The following is a 20,629-nucleotide window of genomic DNA, read 5'->3' as shown; positions in this document are numbered from 1 at the left end:
TAACCAAACGTGATGTAGCTGGAAGTGTGGGAATATCCAATGTTACCTGCCGCTCCAGAAGGAGCAAGAAACATGCTACCGATGTCGATAGAACTTCGGCGAAATTCTACGATGTTCCATTGCGATATTTAAACGCTGGCTGCAAGCGTATTCAGTCAGTCAAGTACACAGTGAAGTGGACGTACCAGTGCGGTACGCGAAGTGATATAGTAAGGTGATAGACATAGAATAATAGTTGAAATAGTTGAAGTGTTTGTTGTATTTCAAGAGAAGTAAAGTTAAGTTTGATTATTCAGTGTAGTCAATTATTGGTGAACCTACGGGGAAAAACGTAACACTTGGTGTCGGATAATTGACTGACATTTAACTGTTTTATGGTGAAAACAGTGAGTGTTGATTACGACGAACTCAAGAAAATGTTTGAGTTTTTGCTATTGAGCTTGGCGGATAATGAAGAACGAAGGGGGGAGGAAAAACGGTTACGTCGGAAGGAAGATCGTGAATTATTACTGAATATTCTGGAAAAACAAGAAAGAAACAGAGAGGAATATTGAAAGTATTGATAAATATTCAGAAGAAACAAGAAAAAGACAATAAGATGTACCTTCATTTATTTGAAGATTTGAAATTGTCTCAAGTGAGAAAAGGGGAGATACAGGAATTGATTCAGGGAGAATTTGAAAAATTATTTCAGAAAACAAAAGAGGGATTGGAACAAAGAGTCGATGAGAAGTTTGATGGGGTTGAAAGGAAATTCGAGGAGGGGCCTGAAGGAGTCGGAAAAAAATTTGAAGAAGAGCTTGAAAAAACGCTTGAAGGAGTCGACAAAAAGTTTGAAGCGATTTCCGGAAACTTCGGAAAGGAAAAAGTCACAGAAACGCAGATAGCTTCTCAAGAAGACCATGCCTGACATCCGGATGCAAATTTTGCCAACGCCAGGAGGACAAGGGTACCCAGCTACCAGAAGAACTTCCCACCAGACGTGATAAGATAGCGAGCAGAGACTCCTTTGTGGACAGCGGCGGGAGATAAGCTCCCCTACCTCCCGCCGCTTCGGGTTCCCTCTGACAAGGAGGGTAGCAACCTATCCCTTGTCCAGGGTTACGGACAGCCAATTTGAGGAATCACCTGACCATGGTGTGGTACGATCATTAACAGCCTCTGAGGGTGCAACTACCTCTTTGACGAGGCAAGAAATCATCGTAGCGCAGAAGGAGGATCCCGTCTTGAAAACTGAGCGAGAATGGATTGCCAAAGAGATTTCCAAACACTGCCACCAGAAAAAGGGTTACTGGCTCCAATGGGACTCCATGAGCATTCGAGATGACCTACTCACTCGGAAATGGGAAAGCCGGATGGAAGAACCCACAGATTCCAGATGATCCTTCCTAAGACGTGTATCCCAAATATCCTCGAACAACTTCACGATGGTCGCACTGGAGGGCATTACGGAGTAAGTAGGACTCGAACGAGAGTGCGTGAGAGGTAATATTGGGTCAATTGCCGTCGAGACGTGGAAGAGTGGTGTAAGCGCTATGACCTGTGGTCTTCGAAAAAGGGTTCGAAGACAAGGCAAAGATGAAAGTTGAAGCAGTACCTCAGTGGGTGCCCTTTCGAGACAATCGCAGTCGACATTTTGGGGCCACTCCCTATGATCACATCTGGTAACAAGTACCTTATGGTTGTGATGAACTACTTTTTCCAAATGGCCTGAAGTATTAGCCTCACTCAATCGAGAGGCTAAAACGGTAGCAGAAGCCCTGTTGCCGAACGTAATTGTCAGACACGGAGTACCCCAAGAACTACACTCGGATCAGGGCCGCAACTTCGAATCGGATTTATGGAAGGAAATGATGGCTCTGTTGGGAATAAAGACAAGAACAACTGCTCTTTACCCACAATCCGATGGAATGGTCAAGAGGCATAATCGCACCATCAATAACTACTTCTCGATGTTTGTCTCCGAAAACCAAAGAGACTGGACTAAATTTGTTCCTCTATTTCTGTTGGCATACAGGAGCTCCCAATATGACGCGACAGGTTATACACCATCCATGTTGTTAACTGGTAGGGAACTAAAGCTTCCGGTAGATGTATTGTATGGCAGTCCTTTCGATGAATCTCAAGAGGTACCTCTTTCAGAGTATGTGAATGACCTGAAGGAGAGACTGGAAATTGTACACGAATGCCAGGACTAAATGACAGCTTTCCAGCGACAGGATGAAGATAAGATTCGACAAAAAGTCGCTGCCACTGAGCTTCAAGGAGAGCGATGCAGGGTGGCTCTACCAACCCTAACGTCGGAAAGGTTTGTGTCCCAATTTGCAAGTTGCAGAGACCATGGCAGGGACCTTACTTGGTAACCAAAAAGATAAACGATCTGGTGTACAGAATCCAATTGTCATCAAGAAGCAAGCCTAAAGTTGTCCACATAGAGAGGCTGAGTTTTTTTCCACATAATTTCAAAGAATTCGTAACCCACTTCCGCCGCAAAGCACAATGATTAGACGCGGTTATTTGTTTGTAGGCATGTTAGGCATATACATTCTCGAACCATCAGTCCAGCCTTTCGTAACTGTGTCGTGAGTGTCATACCAAGTTTCGTCCAAATAGAAAATTTGCCGTTGTTCTTGTCTATATTTACTCATTTGTTCGAAGTATTTGTTACGCAATTCCACTATTCTTCTACTTTCCATAATTGCTTGACGTTTGTTTATCCAATTTTGAAGAGTTTTGTCACAGCAGCTCACGTTATGGCTCACGTATTTAATTTCTTCCTTATGATTTCAGTTGTAGGGATCTCATGCTTTTTTTACAGTCGTATATTGTTTTTTTTTTCAATGATTTTATTAGACGAACATCTAAAGGTTTTGGTAATCCTGTATTACATCGCCTCTTGCGTTCATAGGGTTTGTTTTTGACTATTTTACGTACAGTTGAGAAAGGAATTTCGGTCAAATCTGATGTTGTTTGTAATAGTTCTTTTTCGCATTGTTCACCATCGCTATTGGAATCACTACACAGGAAAACGTCTGCGTTGTTATTACACTCGTTTTTACATTTAGTACTTGTCCAAGGACACCAAATTTTAAACAGATAACAAAAATTTTAAGTAATTATAACTGCACCAATATCGAATTTCAACACTCAAATCGCGATCAGTTCCTGAACTGAACACGACGGCGATAACTTTCCCCGATTTCTATTCGTTACCATAACATGACTTGAACCGCTAAGTCTGCAGTCCACGTGGACTAGTTCGCTAGTGCCGCCACCTTTAAATGTGCACAATATCGTTTACTTCCACTATATCCTATCTCAATCTTCTAGGTGTACAAACTATATTGTCAATGATGGAGTTTTTAACATTTTCTACCCTATTTCCATCCCCTGAGATGGCCTAGATATGGATACTCACCAGTAGTAACATATCTCAACCTTATAGGTGTAGTAACTTTCAATGAACAGTTTTTTTAAATTTACGCTGCTTTTCCACCACTTCAGACGGGTTGCCTGACCATTAGAAATAGCATTTTATAGGTTACAAATTCAATTTTTGATGATACGCTTTTTTATGTTTGACGTCATTTCCACCCTCTCAAATGGTCTGGAAAACTAGGATATGGTGAATATGGACATCAAAAATAACACCTCAATCTTCTTCCTCAAAATAAAAATATAAAGGTTAAATAGAAAGGGGTACACTCCTTTCAATTTAAATTATGATGTAATTTTATAATCAAGAAGTGAATGTGGATATATATAGTAGTTGCTTCATCACCTCCGATTTTAAAAACGAGTAAGTAATTTTTACTGTTGATTTGTATAATAAATGTGTAAACAAACGAAACAATTCGATTTTTATTGCATTGAATTTGTTTTGCGTTAAATATAGGTACTCGAGTTCAAGGACTTATAGCTAAAAATAAAACCAAACGTTACATAGCATATGAGTGCCATAAGTTTTATTTGAATTTTTCGTTTCCATTTTTTGGGATGTAATTGATATACATACTCTTCTTGCATATTTTCCTAACTGACTTGAAGTTCAGTGGGTTGTTTTTTTGTTGAATTTCCATTTGAAGCAGTCGGTAGCCGGTTGGTTAATAAATTATACTGAAGACTATGTTGATATCGAATTGATCCTTGCTGCTGGACTTGATGGGTGATTTGTTTTGGATGTATATATGAAATCTTCGTCTGAGAGAAAGACAGGTTAACTAGTTACAGCTCCAGTGAACCAAAGTCCCAAAAGCGGGGAAGAAACATGCAGTCTGAAGACTGTATCGAGGGGAGATAAATAGGTGTGAGAAAATAAATGTCTGTCTAATATAATTCAATGATTGGCGTGGTATTAGCTGGGAAAGTAGTAGTTTTCCGGCAGGTGTTTACCTAAAACTACTGTGTAGGTATGTTGGGAGACATGATTTTTTCGAAATATTATTCCAAGTTTATGTTTTCACTATTGCAGCTACGTTATTGTGCTAAGTATCGTGCTAATTTACAAAAATGAATATATCCTGACTTTTGAAGGAGATGGAAATCCATAAACATTGAACCAGTAAAACACAGTCAAATAATTATATCAATACAGACAGAGAAGACTAATCTTTCAAATATTCAAAGATTTTGCTATCGAGTCAACGTTTCGTTTCTATTTAATTTGTTTTCCGTTGCAAGGAAGGAACAGAAAAAAATGATGCTTTTTGGCTCGGGGAAAAATATTCGAAGTTACTGGCACTTTGACAGTTGAACACAAAACAGCAAAATTAAAATGGCATTCACAATCATCACCAGTTCGATGAAAAATTTTCTGAGTTTGCAATGTTATCATAACAGAATAGTTTCGGTGTATCTGCACTGTCCGTGACCATGAAATATCAGTAGATGGAAGCGTTTCTGAAAAAATTATATAGCTGTCCAAGCGGCCAATAAACTTGGCTTGGTTTCGGATACTGAATGAGGTGTCCACAATTCTATCATCTAGTCTAGTTGGAACTCTTTCAGCAATAAATATAGTTATCAAAAAACTAAAAGACACGCTTCAAAAGAACATCGAACTAAAAAGTTAAAAATATTTTTTTAAATAAGCTTGAAACAATATCGAACGAAAAATACTAGTATTATTGTGAAATAAGCGACAGGCGCTTACTAGTATACTAGTATTTTTCGTTCGTTATTGTTTTAAGCTTATTTAAAAAAATATTTTTAACTTTTTAGTTCGATGTTCTTTAAAAGCGTGTTTTTTAGTTTTTTAAACTAAATACATTTTTCATTTTGTAGTTTCGTATGCTATAAAAGGGTGTTTTTTGTTCTTTTTAAACTATATTTATTTTATCTAAACTTTGGGCTCAATCAGCCGTATAATGTTTAGGAGATTACGTACAGCGCCATCTGCCCGCGAATAGATCAAGCAATAATGTAGATCTATCAAGTATGTTACTTACAGCGCCATCTGCCCGCGAATAGATCAAGCAATAATGTCGATATATGAAGGAGGTTACGTACAGCGCCATCTGCCCGCGAATATTTCAAGCAATGATGTCGATAATTCTGTTAAATACAGATCCCGAGCTTGAGAGTTACTAACAAACAAACATACATACAGGTGAAGCTAATATAAAGCGTGTAAAAAAAGTATATATAAAACACGCAGAGATCAGTTGACTCCTGCGGCTACATGAAAATGAACCGCTGCACAGGATCTTCTTCAAGAACTTGATCATTACCTTCTTCAGGTTGAGTATGTTGACATCGGAAACAGAAAGATTAATCATGATCTGAGTATTACTGGAGTTTTATCCCAACACCAAACCAAGATAAATGTATCTTATTTCCTTACCACCATTACACCGGGAACTAAGAACTAGGTATGAAGGTGGTATTTAAAACCACTTATACACTATAGAGCCTTTTAAGGAATCCAAAGTACTAATTCGAGAATTCGGAAAAGTTTGGAATTTACGAACTTAAATGCAACGACTGCAACCTGCAAGGATTTATTGTGGCTCACACCTATTTACACTCGACCAAATATACCCAGCTTTTTAACAAAGTCCATTAATTTGTATGGTGAGTGGTCTTTCAGGTCAGATGGTAAGGCTGTGCCAAACTCTGAAAACCTGATTCGGTCCCTAGCGGGGCAGGCACAAATTATTTGCTCTGCTGTTTCATAATTTCCCAAACAAATGCGACACACACTGTTTTCCGACAATCCGAGTCTCTGCATATGATGATTCAAATGACAGTGACCTGTGAGAAAGCCTGTTAGACATCGTAGTTCATCCCTACTGTAGTCCAACAACTGTTTGGTATCAAGCTTCGAAGAGTGAATGAACGCCTTGGAGTGAGCAAATCCTGGAAGATCCTGCCAAAAGTCCATAAATCTTCTTGCCATCCAGGTGTTCAATGTTTGTTTGGCAAAGCCTTTACCGATGCCAATGGCAGGCTCTGGTCTGATGAAGCTGCTTGCAGCACCCTCCTTACCAAGGGAGTCAGCAGCAGCAGAAGGCAATGAGGACAGACAAAAATATTTGTTAAAATAAGATATAAGGAACACTTAGCACACCTAAAATATAGAAGATCAAGAAAAATCAGCAGTCGCCCATCATGTTTTGCAACAAAACCATTCCATAGACTTTAGTTCATTAGACAAGTTAACAACAGCAGGCATCTAGATACCTATGAGAGCTTAGAAATAAGTCGACATAATAATATTATGAATAACGATCGCGGACCAATACCTAATAGTTTAGTTGAAATGAGTATTTTTAGTCATCAGATTTACATTGCTACAAGGACAAGGCAACATTTTAATATAATTTTTACAGAGGTTTTAGCAGAGGTATCTATGGTATGAATAAGGACAAAATTGTATGTAGATTTGGTTTAATCTTCCTCTTGAAGATGATCACTTGGTAATCGGAACAAGTGTCGAGGGTGTTAAAATAACGATTTGTTGTTGGGAAAAAACTCCTGTAATATTCATTACTATACCATAGGTTCCAAACAGGGCATTGGTCTGTTAGTGCATGGTCTGTTAGTAAGGTCTTTTCAACTCTTTGATTATAGATATTCTGGACACCAGATGCAAGGTCTGCGAAGATTCCTTGTGTATTTGGTATCGACATATTTAGCAGATGCGGTTTCATCATATAATCACCTAAATAACGTGGCGTTACGAATGCTACATTTTTATCTGAGTGTTTTCATACTTTCGGGGGATATTGAATCCGATGTGGAAAATGAGAGGGAAAAAATTTATTGGAACCACCCAGACTACATTTTTAGGCAGATACAAAATATAAACATCAATGAAACACGATATTCGTCATGAAGCTTTCAGCTCCAGGTGAAAATGAGAGGAGGAAAGAAGGAATAAAGTCAAGATTTTCTCTTCGAACTTCACAGACGACACAAATGAGGCTCTGGTTGTATGAGTGGTGATATATTGCCTTTTCTTGTCTAGAATCGTATCGACTCGCTTTGGAACAGCAAATATTGTGGTTGGACGAATACAGTACGCTCAAGACACACTTCTCGGACCTAATAGTCACTGTATAATTACTGATGATGATGCCTCTTGATGTCTTCCCTAGTTTAGATTCTTACCAGTTTGCCTAAGAACAGGAAGAATTATGGTCGGACGAAAGCAGAACGGTCAGAATCCAATTCTCGGACCCACGGTATAGGTAGTGATCTCTGATGATGATACATCTAAAAATTATAATATATAAATCATTCATGAAAAATCTTCAATTTTCTAATACCATCACCATCAAGGCAGTTGGAAATATAAATGAGGGTTCTACAGTCTCCCGAAACGTGTAAGTAGGAACACACCAGAATTATTCTTCTTCACGGTTGAAATATGTGAAATAATGTGTTACTAAAGAGTTGATTTCTTCAACTGACGTATTCAAGAAGAAATTCATCTTGGCCTTCAGGGCTTTGAGTTTAAGTAGTTTTAACAAATTTAGGGAATAGGCAATATATCTATATCGTTTATATTTACCACTAACGACCCTCTCGGCTCCGAACGTGTGCAATGCCGATACTAAATGTACATATAAACGCGTGCGATCGCTGCTGATCATAAAGTGCTATAAGGGCGAATCGCGACCTTCAACGCGCTATTTATAGGCACGCGCCGCCAGGTCCCCTGCCGTTACCGCCGCACCCGCTGTAAAGGGCCATATTGATCTATAATAAATGCACAATGTATTTAAGGTACTTAATTGGATAAGGATTAATGTTATTGTGGGTGATCACTAAGAGATAGGCAAGCCGAGATATGTGGATATTCATCAAGATTAATCCGTAAGTGATTAATCTACCTTCTTCTTTTGCTGTGCGGTCAGTGGACTTAGGTCAGTCATTCTTGCCCCCAAAATATGAGTTGCAGTCTTCGTGGCTCTGGTTCCCTTTCAGTAGAAGAGCTTCCTGAAGCAAGAGCCGAATGGATCCCTCAATGAAACCCTTCATCACTTGGAAGGATAGATCGCAGCTTGAGAAATGCTTCTTATGAAACATGTTCTTTCTAACGAATCAGTAGAGAGTTGTCTTGAAAATCTTGAGAAAAAAATTGGATTAGATAATTTAGGTAACACTTGCTGCATGAATAGCATTAAACAAGTGTTGTTCATGACGAAGAATTTCAAGAAAGAGGTTTTAATGATGAACGAGAACGATAATGTTTCCTACTTATTCACCAAACTAAAACACCTGTTCATGCAGCTGCAGTATATACTCGTTAGGACAACAAGAGGATTGTTCCGAATTTTTGGAGTTCTTGTTGAATACTCTTCGTGAGCAAAACAATAGCAGAATCAATACTCCTGACCTCTCTGGATTGAATGATTCCGTACAGGCTACCTCGTCTTGTGTTTGTAAATCTTTTGCTGGAAAAATCCTCATTTGTTTACTTTGTGGTGAATGTTCAAGAGGTAGCAAAAACGTATGTGAATTTCTGGAACTTCAACTAGCGTTTACTAATTTGACTAAAATCCAGTCCGTGCAAAGCTTATTGGTAAATCATCTGAAAATGGAACATTTAACAGGTGATGATCGACTGTATTGCCAAACATGAGCCAAACTAACTGACTGTTATGAGGAAGCAAGTATAGCTGAGGCACCAGTCAATCTAATAATGACACTGATGATCTTAAAACATTTCTGAACCTCTGACAGAAGAACCAAATTCTTACGAAGGTTCATGATAGTTATTACACATGGAACATGTGCTATCATTTATTTATGATGATATACTCAAAGAATATACTCAATAGGAAATACTCGTTCACTATTTTTATTTTTTCAAGTAATTGTTGTGATCGTCAGATATCTCCAACAGTGAGAGAATTTTCTCTAAACTCTTTTTTCTTCGAAATATTCGAATTTGAAAATAGCCTAAATTTGGACTGACTTGACATTCTAATAACTTTCCCCATTGTGTTATCTTATGAACATTCGGGAAGACCCAAATACAATCATAATTATTATCAATAATAAGACACTCGGCTTCAGTAATGATGAATAATATAATCAATAATAATAGAGAATTTACTACCTATAACAATAATGAAAACAACCAGTAAAAGCTACGAATACCTAAATTTTGACAACTAAAAAGCCCTCTCTATGAAAAATTGGGAAGTAACGATCCACTTGTCCACCAGTTGCCGCCAGGGGTACGTTTTTGACGGGTCTAAAAATACTGCTTTTTTATAGCTTGGAAGTAATGTACTTGTTGAAATTGAAATATTTCAAAACTGAGAAATATCATGTTCTGTGCTTCAAAATGTCCGGCAGGAAATGATAGGTTACCCCTTATTTTTTGTTATTTCTAATATTTTTATGTAATTAATTTATACACGTAATTGAAATATTTTTTTAGTTGCAGTTCTCACGATGAGGCTTCCCGATTGAAAGACGAAAGAGGGGTGTATACCTGTTGTGACACGTAAGTATGATTTTTGTCTTGTTAGATATTTGGAATATACATAATTTTGTTCTTTACCATTTTGAAATTAATCATGCTCTACGATGAATATTCAGGTGAAAAAAAGCAATTTGACGTATCTTAGGGAGGAGGTGGGTGGAATATCAACAAATGGATGCATATAAGGCATAAATCCAATGATCGTGCAGGCCACTCTAAAGTACCTCTGCTCCTAATCAAGTAACCAGGAAATGTGTCGTAAGGATGGATACTTATTTTTATACAAGCAAGTTGCAATTAAGGAATCTGAATTTTGTTGAAACGATTGATTGGCATTGTACTCTTCAATACTATCCTTCAATTTACAAGCATTTCAATTTTTAACAACGCCAAGTATGTCAGAGTTCACACAATCAATTTTTGAGTGGGTATTTCTTGATTTTTCATCATTCTACTAGTGATAGACTGTCCGTTTTGAATGAAAAACCCTCTCCCGACAAACAAGTGTAGATAGTTTGAGATAACAGTTGTCCGTTCGTTAACTAACTGTAAAAATTATGAATTTCATTAGTTCGGACTTACATTGTATATGATATAAAATGATTTGAAATCCCTGAAAGAATCAATGAAATTTAAATTATTAGCTGAAAATAACAATTTTATTGAGCAAAATACCCTGAAATGAAATTACAATAAAATGAAATACAAGTAATAATTGAAAATTGAACAATAAAAAAGGAAATGAAAATTAAAATATTTTAAGCCAAGCTACTTCACGACGTTTCGATTGTTACAATCCACAATCGTCGTCGGGTGATGACTGGACTCTGAGAGATGACTATTTATAGGTCATTTAAGAACTTTCACATATCCACTCTTTCCTCTCTCCGCTTCACCGGTTTAGCGGGAGCTGGCCGTGTGGCGGGAGTTGGCCGTTTTCCGCTTGATTATGGGTTTTCATATGTTGCATATCTCTACGCTAGCTTAGCTGGATGCGTTGTTGGACAACATATATGAGGCTTCTTCAAATTTCCTCCTAAACTAGTGTTCCTCCTTGTGGATGGTCTCAGCTTGGGACCACTTGACAGCGAGGAGAAACCAACAAATCGGGAATAACAGATCATGTTTGAACTCATCAACATAACATCAAGTGGTCCCAAGAGATCATGCACAGGGAGGAACACTGATTTAGGAGGAAATTCAAAGAAGCCGCATATATGTTGTCCAACAACGCATCCAGCCAAACTAGCGTAGAGATACGCAACACATGGAAACCTCTAATCAAGCGGAACACGACCAACTCCCGCCAAACGGTCAGCTTCCGCTAAAACCGATGAAGCGGAGAAAGGGAAGAGGGGATAGGTGAAAGCACTCGAATGACCTATAAATAGTCATCTCTCGGAGTCCAGGAATCATCCGAAGACGATTGTAGATACCAACAATCGAAACGTCGTGAAGTAACTTGGCTTGAAATCCATTGTATATGGTGCAACCAGAGCAACGGTCCTGAAGCCCTTAAATGCGATTCACCATTCGAATGTAAGGATTGCCCAGTCCAGTAGAGAGCCTATTAGCTGAGGCAGAAGGGGCATATTTTAGGAGAGAATAATTTTTGGGAAAGAAAGGTTTGTCTTTCTTCTTCTCCGTCTTTATACAAACAATGTGGGAATCTTTGGATCTTCGCAGAGACTACCTATCCCTAACATGCGCTGCAAAAATAGTTACTTTCAAGCATCATCCGTCCTAGCGATGAACAGCTCCCAAACAACGCTTTACCATTTTACTTGAAATTTCCCAAAGTTTCTGATAGCCAAGTGCTCCTCCTCTTGATTTCAAAATTCCACCCCTCCTTGGACAATACAGGATTCTCACGCACCTCCTCAACTTTCCAAAATACGAAACTCCAGAAACCATCATGAAAAAATTCTTTTCTCAACTGGTCCCCAAATATCGAAGCTCAAAACATATATACAGACTAGTAAAACAACTGAAGGAGTTGGAGCTGTGGTAATTACAGATGTTACCGCCTACACTTACCGACTTCCGACGATTTCCAGCATATTTACAGGATAAGTATTCGCTTTACTCTAAGCAGTAAAATATTGTATAGGATATCTATATGATCTAGATCAGCGGTTCTTAAACTTATAGTCATGCGGAACCATTTGACAAAATTTCTGTCAGGCCATGGACCACCAAGTTGGTTAATTAGTTTGTAGTTAATATAAAGTACCTTTTTCATACCTGACGTGTCTAAACTATTTCTCGGGTCTTTCACGTTTTTTTGCCTCTACAACTACGTTATTCACTATAAAAACACTTCGTCCGTTCGTTCATTTTTTTTGTACCTTGGGAGCTGTCTAACTTGTCTCCAGAAAACACTGCAGCCTCTTGGGCTTATTGCGTTTATTCTCCCATCTTCTCATGACACCCATTCCATCAGTCTCGTTCCCTGTACTCGTTTGTACAGGTTCCATGTTGGATGTTCGCCATATTCTTCTGGGCGTAATTTTGTACGTCCATATATTGCCTGCCTCCTGTGATTTAGTGGCTCACATTCGCATAAGATGTGTAGAGCTGTTTCTATCCCTTCGTTGCATAATCTGCAGCTGAAGTCTCCGTTCTACAGCCCCATTTTATTCAGGTGTCCTCCAAGCGGACAATGACCAGTTAGTAACCCTGTAATTATTCTGAGCCGATCCCTACTACACACATCGGAAAAGTCTAGGGATATTTTTATAACATACTAAATATCATAAAAATAAATGCATGAGGTCGTTTAATTTCGATTAAATTGGTACACTCGACCACCCTGTAGATTTCTATGGGTTGAACAAAGCCTGCAAAAACGGTAACTAATCTTTTATCAAACTGTAGGTTTTCGGCTAAAATGAATAATCTGAAAGTGTCGAGTTTGTACATTCTATGCAGTTCTTGCTCAGCAATTGAACTGGAAATATTGTGCTTTAACATGGAACGCCATCACTTACCATTGGCTGAGATGATTAGAGCTGTAGGGCTTCTTCGAAGTGGCATGCGACAAAATGATGTAGCTCTTCGTTTGGGGGTCTCCCAAAGTGTCATCAGTCGATTGTGGCGGCGTTTCCGTGAAACTGGCAGTCCAGCCGAACAACATCCAGGGCGAGGACGCGCTACAACTGCAGTTCAAGACCGATTTTTGGTCTTAACCGCAAGAAGACAACCGACAATCACAGCACCTGAGTTGGTTAACGTGTTGCAGCAGACGCACCAGGTAACCATTGGTCGTGATACTGTCAGAAATCGACTGCATGAAGCAGATCTCCACAACAGAAGGCCACTTAGATGTCCACCTTTGTCGAGAGGCAATCGCGGTAGAATATTAGAGTGGTGTCAAGAACATCAAAACTGGGAAGCAAATGATTGGGCCACAGTTTTGTTTACAGACGAATCCAGATTTGGATTTCATCCAGATTCTCGTCGAGTAAGACTGTGGAGACGACCTGGAAATAATGAACGTTTGAGACACGTCCAGGAAGCCCACACATACAGAGGTGGTACAGTAATGCTATGGGGCGGAATCATGATCGGCGCCAGAACCGATCTCGTTTTTCCAAATCGCTCCCCCACAGCTCGACAGTAGGTACCTCGACACCATTCTTCTACCTATCGTCCGTCCGTTTGCTGGTGCTGTTGGTGAAAACTTCCACCTAATGCACGATAATGTTCGTCCACATGTCGCGCGTCTAGTGACTGACTGGCTCACCAACGAAGGAGTTGATGTATTGCCATGGCCAGCACAATCACCGGACCTGAATCCCATCGAGCATGTGTGGGACATGCTTCAATGAAGAATTACTCCGCATATGAGGAACATTCACACAACGTTTCAATTGAGAGAGCTTTTAATCGCTGAATGGGCAAATGTACCTCAATAAGACATTGACAATCTCATTTTGTCGATGCACGATAGATGTAGGGCCGTAATAAACCAACGTGGAGGCCATACTTTGTACTGATTCCAATTTTTTTTGTATTATGATTTTTTTTCGGGGTGCCAAAGAAGAGCCATATTTTTTTTTAGTTTTGCTTATATGCGCACTCAGTATTTTTGACCATTTAATAAATTTTGTTGTAAGTTACATTCGTTTAATAATCACCTGTCAACTTTTCTTCCCTAAAGCGATCTAAAAAAAATTATTGCCATTTTTAAAAATATCCCTAGACTTTTCCGATGTGTGTATATTGAAGTAGTTCTTCGGTTCTTTTCTCGGACGGTTCTCTAATGGAGGTTCTACTGTGTTTGTTGCCAGGTATTTTTGTGCAGTACTCTGTGTGCTTCTTATTGGTTCATGTCCTAATCTGGTTTCGTACCAATAATTTTGGTACCCCCAGAGCTGGTTCAGGACCTAGGTATATATGAAGTTCATGATCCGCGTCTAGCGCATTTATCAGCTTTATCATCACCTGTGATTCCTGAATGCCCTGGCACCCAGTACAAAGTTAATTTGTTCCTGTTTGCAAGTTCATTCAGTTCTTCATGGCATTCCCAGACCAGTTTTGATGTCACCTTCGGGTTTGTCAGATCGCATAGTGCGTTCTTGCTGTCTGTAAAAATATTGATCCGCTCATTTCTTTGATGTCTAAGTTTAATAAGCCTTGCACACTGCAAGTTAGCATACACTTCCGCCTGAACGACGGATGTGTATAGTTCTAGCGGATAGCTGTAGTTTAGATTTCTATCCGCTCGGTATATTCCAGCTCCCGTTCCATGTTTGGTCTTCGATCCATCTGTATACCAGGTGTTTTTTCCAAACATGCTTTCGGGATGACTAATGCTCTTCCACTCTTCACGGCTTATGATTTTGGCTGTGAAGTTTGTGTTAAAGGTGTACTTCGGTGTAATGTGGTCCGTGCACATATTCAATATGTGCTCCTGCACTTGTTCCGAAATTTCTGTTCGGTCCGATCTTTTGTAGTTTGGTGAGTTTTCCAGTCTGAAATGGCTCATCCTGGCCTCCCCCATTATCACAAAATGTAAAGGAGGTAGATTCAGGAGTGACTCCAATACAGCTGTTGGGGTAGTTCTCATTGCTCCCGTCATTCCCAAACATGCAAGTCTTTGCACCTTGCCTAGTTTGTTGATGGCGGTCGCCTGCTTCATCTTTGGCTACCAGACCAGAGATGCGTATGTTATCATGGGTTTAACAACCATCGTGTATAGCCAATATACCATGTCTGGTTTTAGCTCCCATGTTTTTCCCTAGGTACGTCTGGCGAGCATCAGTGCTACCTCCGCTTTCCTCTTTATCCTGTCCAAGTGCTGGTTCCAGGTCAGTTTGGAATCTAGGATTACTCCCAGATATTTAACCTCCCCCGACACTTGTATTTCTTCACCTCGAAGTTTTTGAGGTCCGAGGCCCTCCGTTTTAGTCCTCTTGGTGAAGCTACTTTGGTCGATTTGAATGGGCTTATGTTAAGCCCTTTCTCTTCGGTCCATCTTGTTATAATGTTCAGGGACTGCTGCATGAATCCCTTCACTACATTATTGTATTTACCCTGGACTAAGATGACTAAGTCGTCTACATAGCCCAGTGCTTTATACCCATTATGGTCCAAGAGACATAGTAGCTCGTCCATTACAAGGTTCCATTATCATTTTGTTACTTCTATAGGGTCTTCCAAGGGCCATCTTGTTGAAGCTACATCTGTCAAATCAGTTGTCATTTATTCAGTCTGTTTTGCCAAATCACCAAAGACAGATATAGCATTCAACAACACGTCCAAATAATAAAATTGTTTTATCAAAATGGGTGGTTCTGTTCGGGCAACGTACCGCGCGCTTCGCCATTTTGCGGTCGCCATAATCGTCCTTCCTACAGGACTCTTCGTAATGTGGTGGATAAATTTGAGTCCGCTAGTTCAGTAAACGATCGACCAACACCCGTATGTCGAGGAAACGCAAGATCTACCGAAAACTTCGCCAATGTTTGTAAAGCGCGGTTCGCACTGAAGCGATACGATAAGCGATCCAACAGGTGATTCGATAAGTAACCCGATCCTGATTTGACACCGATCACTCATAATCGTGCATACATAATGGAAGCAACTAATCCAGTACACACTGGAGCGATCGCGATACTACACCGATAACACAACAAAGTTTTTGTTTCGGGGTTGAAATTAGATGATTTTAATGTATTTCCACGTGTTAAAACCGAAAGTGACCATAAAAATTATATATTAGCTCTTGTTTTCAAGATATAGTATCATTATATTATATATATGTATATTGAGTTTTCAACAAATGAAATATTTCATCACCAACAGTTGGTACACATGTTTGTTTACATAACACCCCTCTCATCAGCTGTTCTTAAGTAGTAAACATAACCTATGTGAGTTTGTCAATTGTACGCACGTGGTTGCTATTGAAATTATCGTGTGAAGTTGATTTTTAAATTAATTCAAGTGCTGATCTGAAATGCCTCGAAAGTGTGTGAATTCTGTCGATAGCTTTTGCTATATATGTGGTGAAATAACATTTAAGGCTCAGAAACGTAAAATGACACCTATCGTTAAGACAGCCTATGAACATTATTTTGGTGTGAAAGTTGGGGACCAAGATAAATCATGGGCTCCTCATATATGTTGTAATTCTTGTTCCGTCATATTGCGAGAGTGGCTGAAAAATAAAAACCGGGCAATGGTTTTTGCAGTACCTATGGTTTGGCGTGAGCCTACCAATCATACAGACGACTGTTATTTCTGCTTAACTCCTCCCATTAAGCAAGGTTTATCTATGAAGAAAAGAGGAACGGTTAAATACCCTAATCTCCCATCTGCTCTTCGGCCTGTACCACACTCAGACAATTTGCCAGTCCCTTCTCCACCACAAAACTATGAAATTTTAGAGGAAGGTGATGAAGACTGTTTAGAAGGAGCAACCCATCCTTCTACATCCTATGACCCTGATTTTGAGGTAAGCGATAGGTCTAGTGATCCGCACAGAATTAGTCAAGCAGAGTTGAGTGACCTTATAAGAGATCTTCGCTTGTCTAAGGAAAAGGCTGAGCTGTTAGGGTCAAGACTACAACAGTGGAATCTTCTAAAACATGATGTGAAAATATCTCAGTATAGACAGCGTCAAAAAGATTTGCTTCCTTTTTTTGAGAAAAAAGAAAACCTCGTAGTTTGTTCTGATGTTAATGGTTTGATGGACTGCTTGAATTTGGATCACACTCCATCTGAATGGAGACTGTTTATAGACTCTTCAAAACTAAGCTTAAAAGCTGTACTTCTGCATAATGGAAATCAGCTACCCTCTATTCCTATAGGTCATGCAGTTCACATGAAGGAAACGTATATAAATATGAAAACACTTCTCCAATCAATCAAATATGAACAACACAAGTGGCACATCTGTGGTGATCTGAAAGTCATTGCTATACTCCTAGGAATGCAATTAGGGTTCACCAAGTACTGTTTTTTTTTGTGTCTGTGGGACAGTCGGGATAGAAAATCTCACTATAAAAAAATGAACTGGCCTACACGAGACCTAAACCCTAATGAGAAAAATGTAGTTTACGAGCCTCTTGTAGATCCTAAGGATGTTCTCCTTCCCCCATTACATATTAAGTTGGGACTAATGAAAAACTTTGTGAAGGCCATGGATCAGGAAGGACAAGCTTTTAAGTACTTGAGAGCAAAGTTTCCCAAGTTGAGTGATGCTAAAGTCAAGGAAGGCATCTTTATTGGGCCTCAAATCCGTGAAATCGTAAATGATCCTGCTTTTGACATGATTTTAACAGGAAATGAAAAAAGAGCCTGGGAAGCCTTTAAGGGGGTTGTACATGGGTTTTTAGGTAACAAAAGAGATGATAACTTCACAGCATTGGTTAAAGAGCTTCTTCAAGCTTACCACCAACTTGGATGCAACATGTCCTTAAAAATTAATTTTCTTCACTCTCATCTTAATTTCTTCCCACAAAACTGTGGAGCTGTGAGTGATGAACATGGAGAAAGATTCCATCAAGACATTGCCTTAATGGAACAGAGATATCAGGGCCGTTGGAATGAAGCAATGCTTGCAGACTACTGCTGGTCTGTGTGTAGGGATGCTCCAGAAGTGTTTTATAAAAGACAAGCTAAACGACAGCGATCTTACAATGAATCGGATGGACTTAATTGAAATTTGGTGGTACAAACTTCTTTTATTTGTCAAAACACTAAGAATAATGTTTTTTTTTATTAATTTTGTACTTAAAATATTCTAAAAGAAACATAACAATATTGTTTTATGTACTTTCACTTTTCACGTATAGTATAACTACTCTTTAAGATTAAGTACTGTGTATCTCAAAAACCAGAGCTAATAAAAATTTTCCATTGTTATTTTCGTTTTTATCACCCCAAAATTAGTAAAAATTGACTAATTTAGTGTAGGAAACATTCAAAAAATATTTTTTTGTTGTGTTGTGATAATTATCGGAGTCGCGTCGGTGAGGGGGACACAGCTGCCGGGTCGCTTGAGTGAAAGAAAGGCGCAATATCCTTCGACACGTTCATGTCGGGTCAGCAAGAAGACGTTCAATCCTTCATTTCCTTCGTGAAATTGGTGAAGCAGAACCCGTGCTTCTCCAGTCCCCCTGACATCAATCTTGAGGTCACTGAGAAATTTGTGGATTCATGAATGAAAGTAGTGGGTGTGGACTTACTGGTTGATTCCTACTAAGCCATGGTCATGGCCAGAAAAACAACTTTGGCACTGTACATGTGTTGTTGAAAAATTTGAATTTTTCGTGATATTTCAATTAGTTTAAGAAATTTGGATTCAAGTTCTAAATCTCAATTGCCTTTAAATCTTCCTTAGAATTATTTTTACGGTTCGGTTTTTGGCTATTTGCTTTCCTTATCAAGTGAGTCACCATAGTATTGTCGGGCTATATTTTATTTGAACCCATAAATCTAACAATGGCGAGTGAGATTAGGATTCCTTGTCTACAATCTCAGTAGTTCTCTATCTATTTTGAAATCTCGCATATTGCCCCATGACTTTGATCATTCGTTAACTTCAAACAAATTTGTTCCAGAAATCTCAATTTCTCGACGGCCACTTGTAGTGAAGATGACTGTGAATATGGACCTTACAAGAAAAATAAAGTTGCTAGGGTGAGTATATTTTTAATTTATTATCCATAATTATGAAATATAGTAGATCCAAAACAAGCACTGTTCCCAAACATTAGAATTGCAACATTCTTGTCGGTGCGCGTTTCATCAACCAAGTTGGCGTTTTCAGGAGATGACGTCTTAACCTTCAGGTATATGGAGTTGAATCTTGAAGCGATTGGCTACTACAGGGTGTAACTGAATAAGTGTAAAACATTCAAGGAGGTGATTCCACATCGAAAAAAAATAGGATCTTTCATATAAAGAAACTTCATTGGAGCATCCCTTGTTAAGATACAGCCCCTTAAAGGGGGTACATAAAATTTGTATAACAACTTTTTTCACAAGCACTGAAAAAGTTACAATATTGAAATTAACCTGACGTTTTTTACTACCAAAAAGACACTTAGCCAGTAACTTATTTGGTTTATCCCATGATTGTAAGGGGTGGAAAATGCAACCTCTAAAATTAATTTCCAATGTAACTTTTTGTCTTATTATTTGTTTACCACAGTTAAAAAATTTATTTTCGATAGCCTGTTTCATTCTAAACAAAAAATGTCTCTTGGGTTTTTTGCCCAAAATAAACCAGTTCGCAGTAAAAAATTATTTTACGATCAACTGCAGAGATACATCGTCATAAATGCGAACTGGATTTATTGTTATTTTGTAGTTAGTACCTGCATTAAACGATTAAAGGGTAATAAACAAAATTAATTTATTCATAATAAAACACACAACATGTAGAAATCATATTAAATGTTCCAATATGTCTACCTTCAGACATTACGCATGCGTCTAAACGTCGGCGCATTGAGCCACGTATTCGCTCAAATATTCCTGGAGTCTCTCTGATTACCCCGCACGCATCGATGATGCGGTTTCTCAAGTCCTCTACATCGCGAACAGGAGTACGATAAATCAAACGCTGTAAAGGGCCCCAAATAGAGAAATCGAGAGGATTGAGATCCGGGGATCGAGCGGGCCAGTTCTGTGGTCCTACTCGACCTCCACTGATTTGCATATGTTTCAGTTAAATGCTGACGTGCTAATTGACTGAAATGGGCGAGTGCCCCATCATGCATAAAAAACATATCCCTTCTGACGCCCGAAGGAATTTCCTCCAGCAGTACTGGATGCACTTCTCTTAAAAATTGAACGTATGCCTCACCATGTAATCGAGGAGGTAGAAAATGAAGCCCATTTAAATCATCCCCAATAACTTCGAGCCACACGTTAAGAGAAAACTGTTCTTGATGGTTAGTTTCGACAATAGCGTGAGGGTTTTCATCAGCCCATATGTGGTAATAATGAAAATTAAAAAACTTGTCCCGAGAAAAACTACATTCGTCTGTGAATTCTATCGTCTTCAGAAAGTCACAATTTCTTCTAATCATTTCCAGCATCCAATTGCAAAATTCAAGTCTTGCGGTAACAGTGCCTGTAGTCGTTGCAGATGGTAAGGGTATAAGAGTTGTTCCTTTAAAATTCGAAATACCGTCATATGATCAACATTTAACTGGAAAGAAATCTTTCTAG

At 38.9% G+C, this 20,629-nt stretch overlaps 1 protein-coding gene across 3 annotated transcripts in view; it reads left to right on the top strand.

Annotated features, from left to right (window-relative positions):
• cwo (transcription factor cwo) overlaps positions 1-20,629 on the top strand; it is a 67,990-nt gene that overhangs the window by 12,107 nt on the left and 35,254 nt on the right. Inside the window, exons 2-3 of one of the 3 annotated variants that reach the window (XM_074173649.1) lie at positions 9,902-9,961; positions 19,012-19,090. In XM_074173649.1, the coding sequence (XP_074029750.1) occupies positions 9,902-9,961; positions 19,012-19,090 (139 nt within the window). Of the gene's footprint in view, positions 1-9,895; positions 9,962-19,011; positions 19,091-20,629 lie in introns of those variants that run through there. The other 2 variants (XM_074173648.1, XM_074173650.1) reach the window with 2 other exon arrangements.

The sequence above is a fragment of the Leptinotarsa decemlineata genome, unplaced genomic scaffold (genome assembly GCF_025532065.1).
Source record: "Leptinotarsa decemlineata unplaced genomic scaffold, Ldec_3_MD MMD2_tig00000251_RagTag_RagTag, whole genome shotgun sequence".
Lineage (NCBI taxonomy): Eukaryota > Metazoa > Arthropoda > Insecta > Coleoptera > Chrysomelidae > Leptinotarsa > Leptinotarsa decemlineata.
This window is presented reverse-complemented; position numbering and strand designations above follow the sequence as displayed.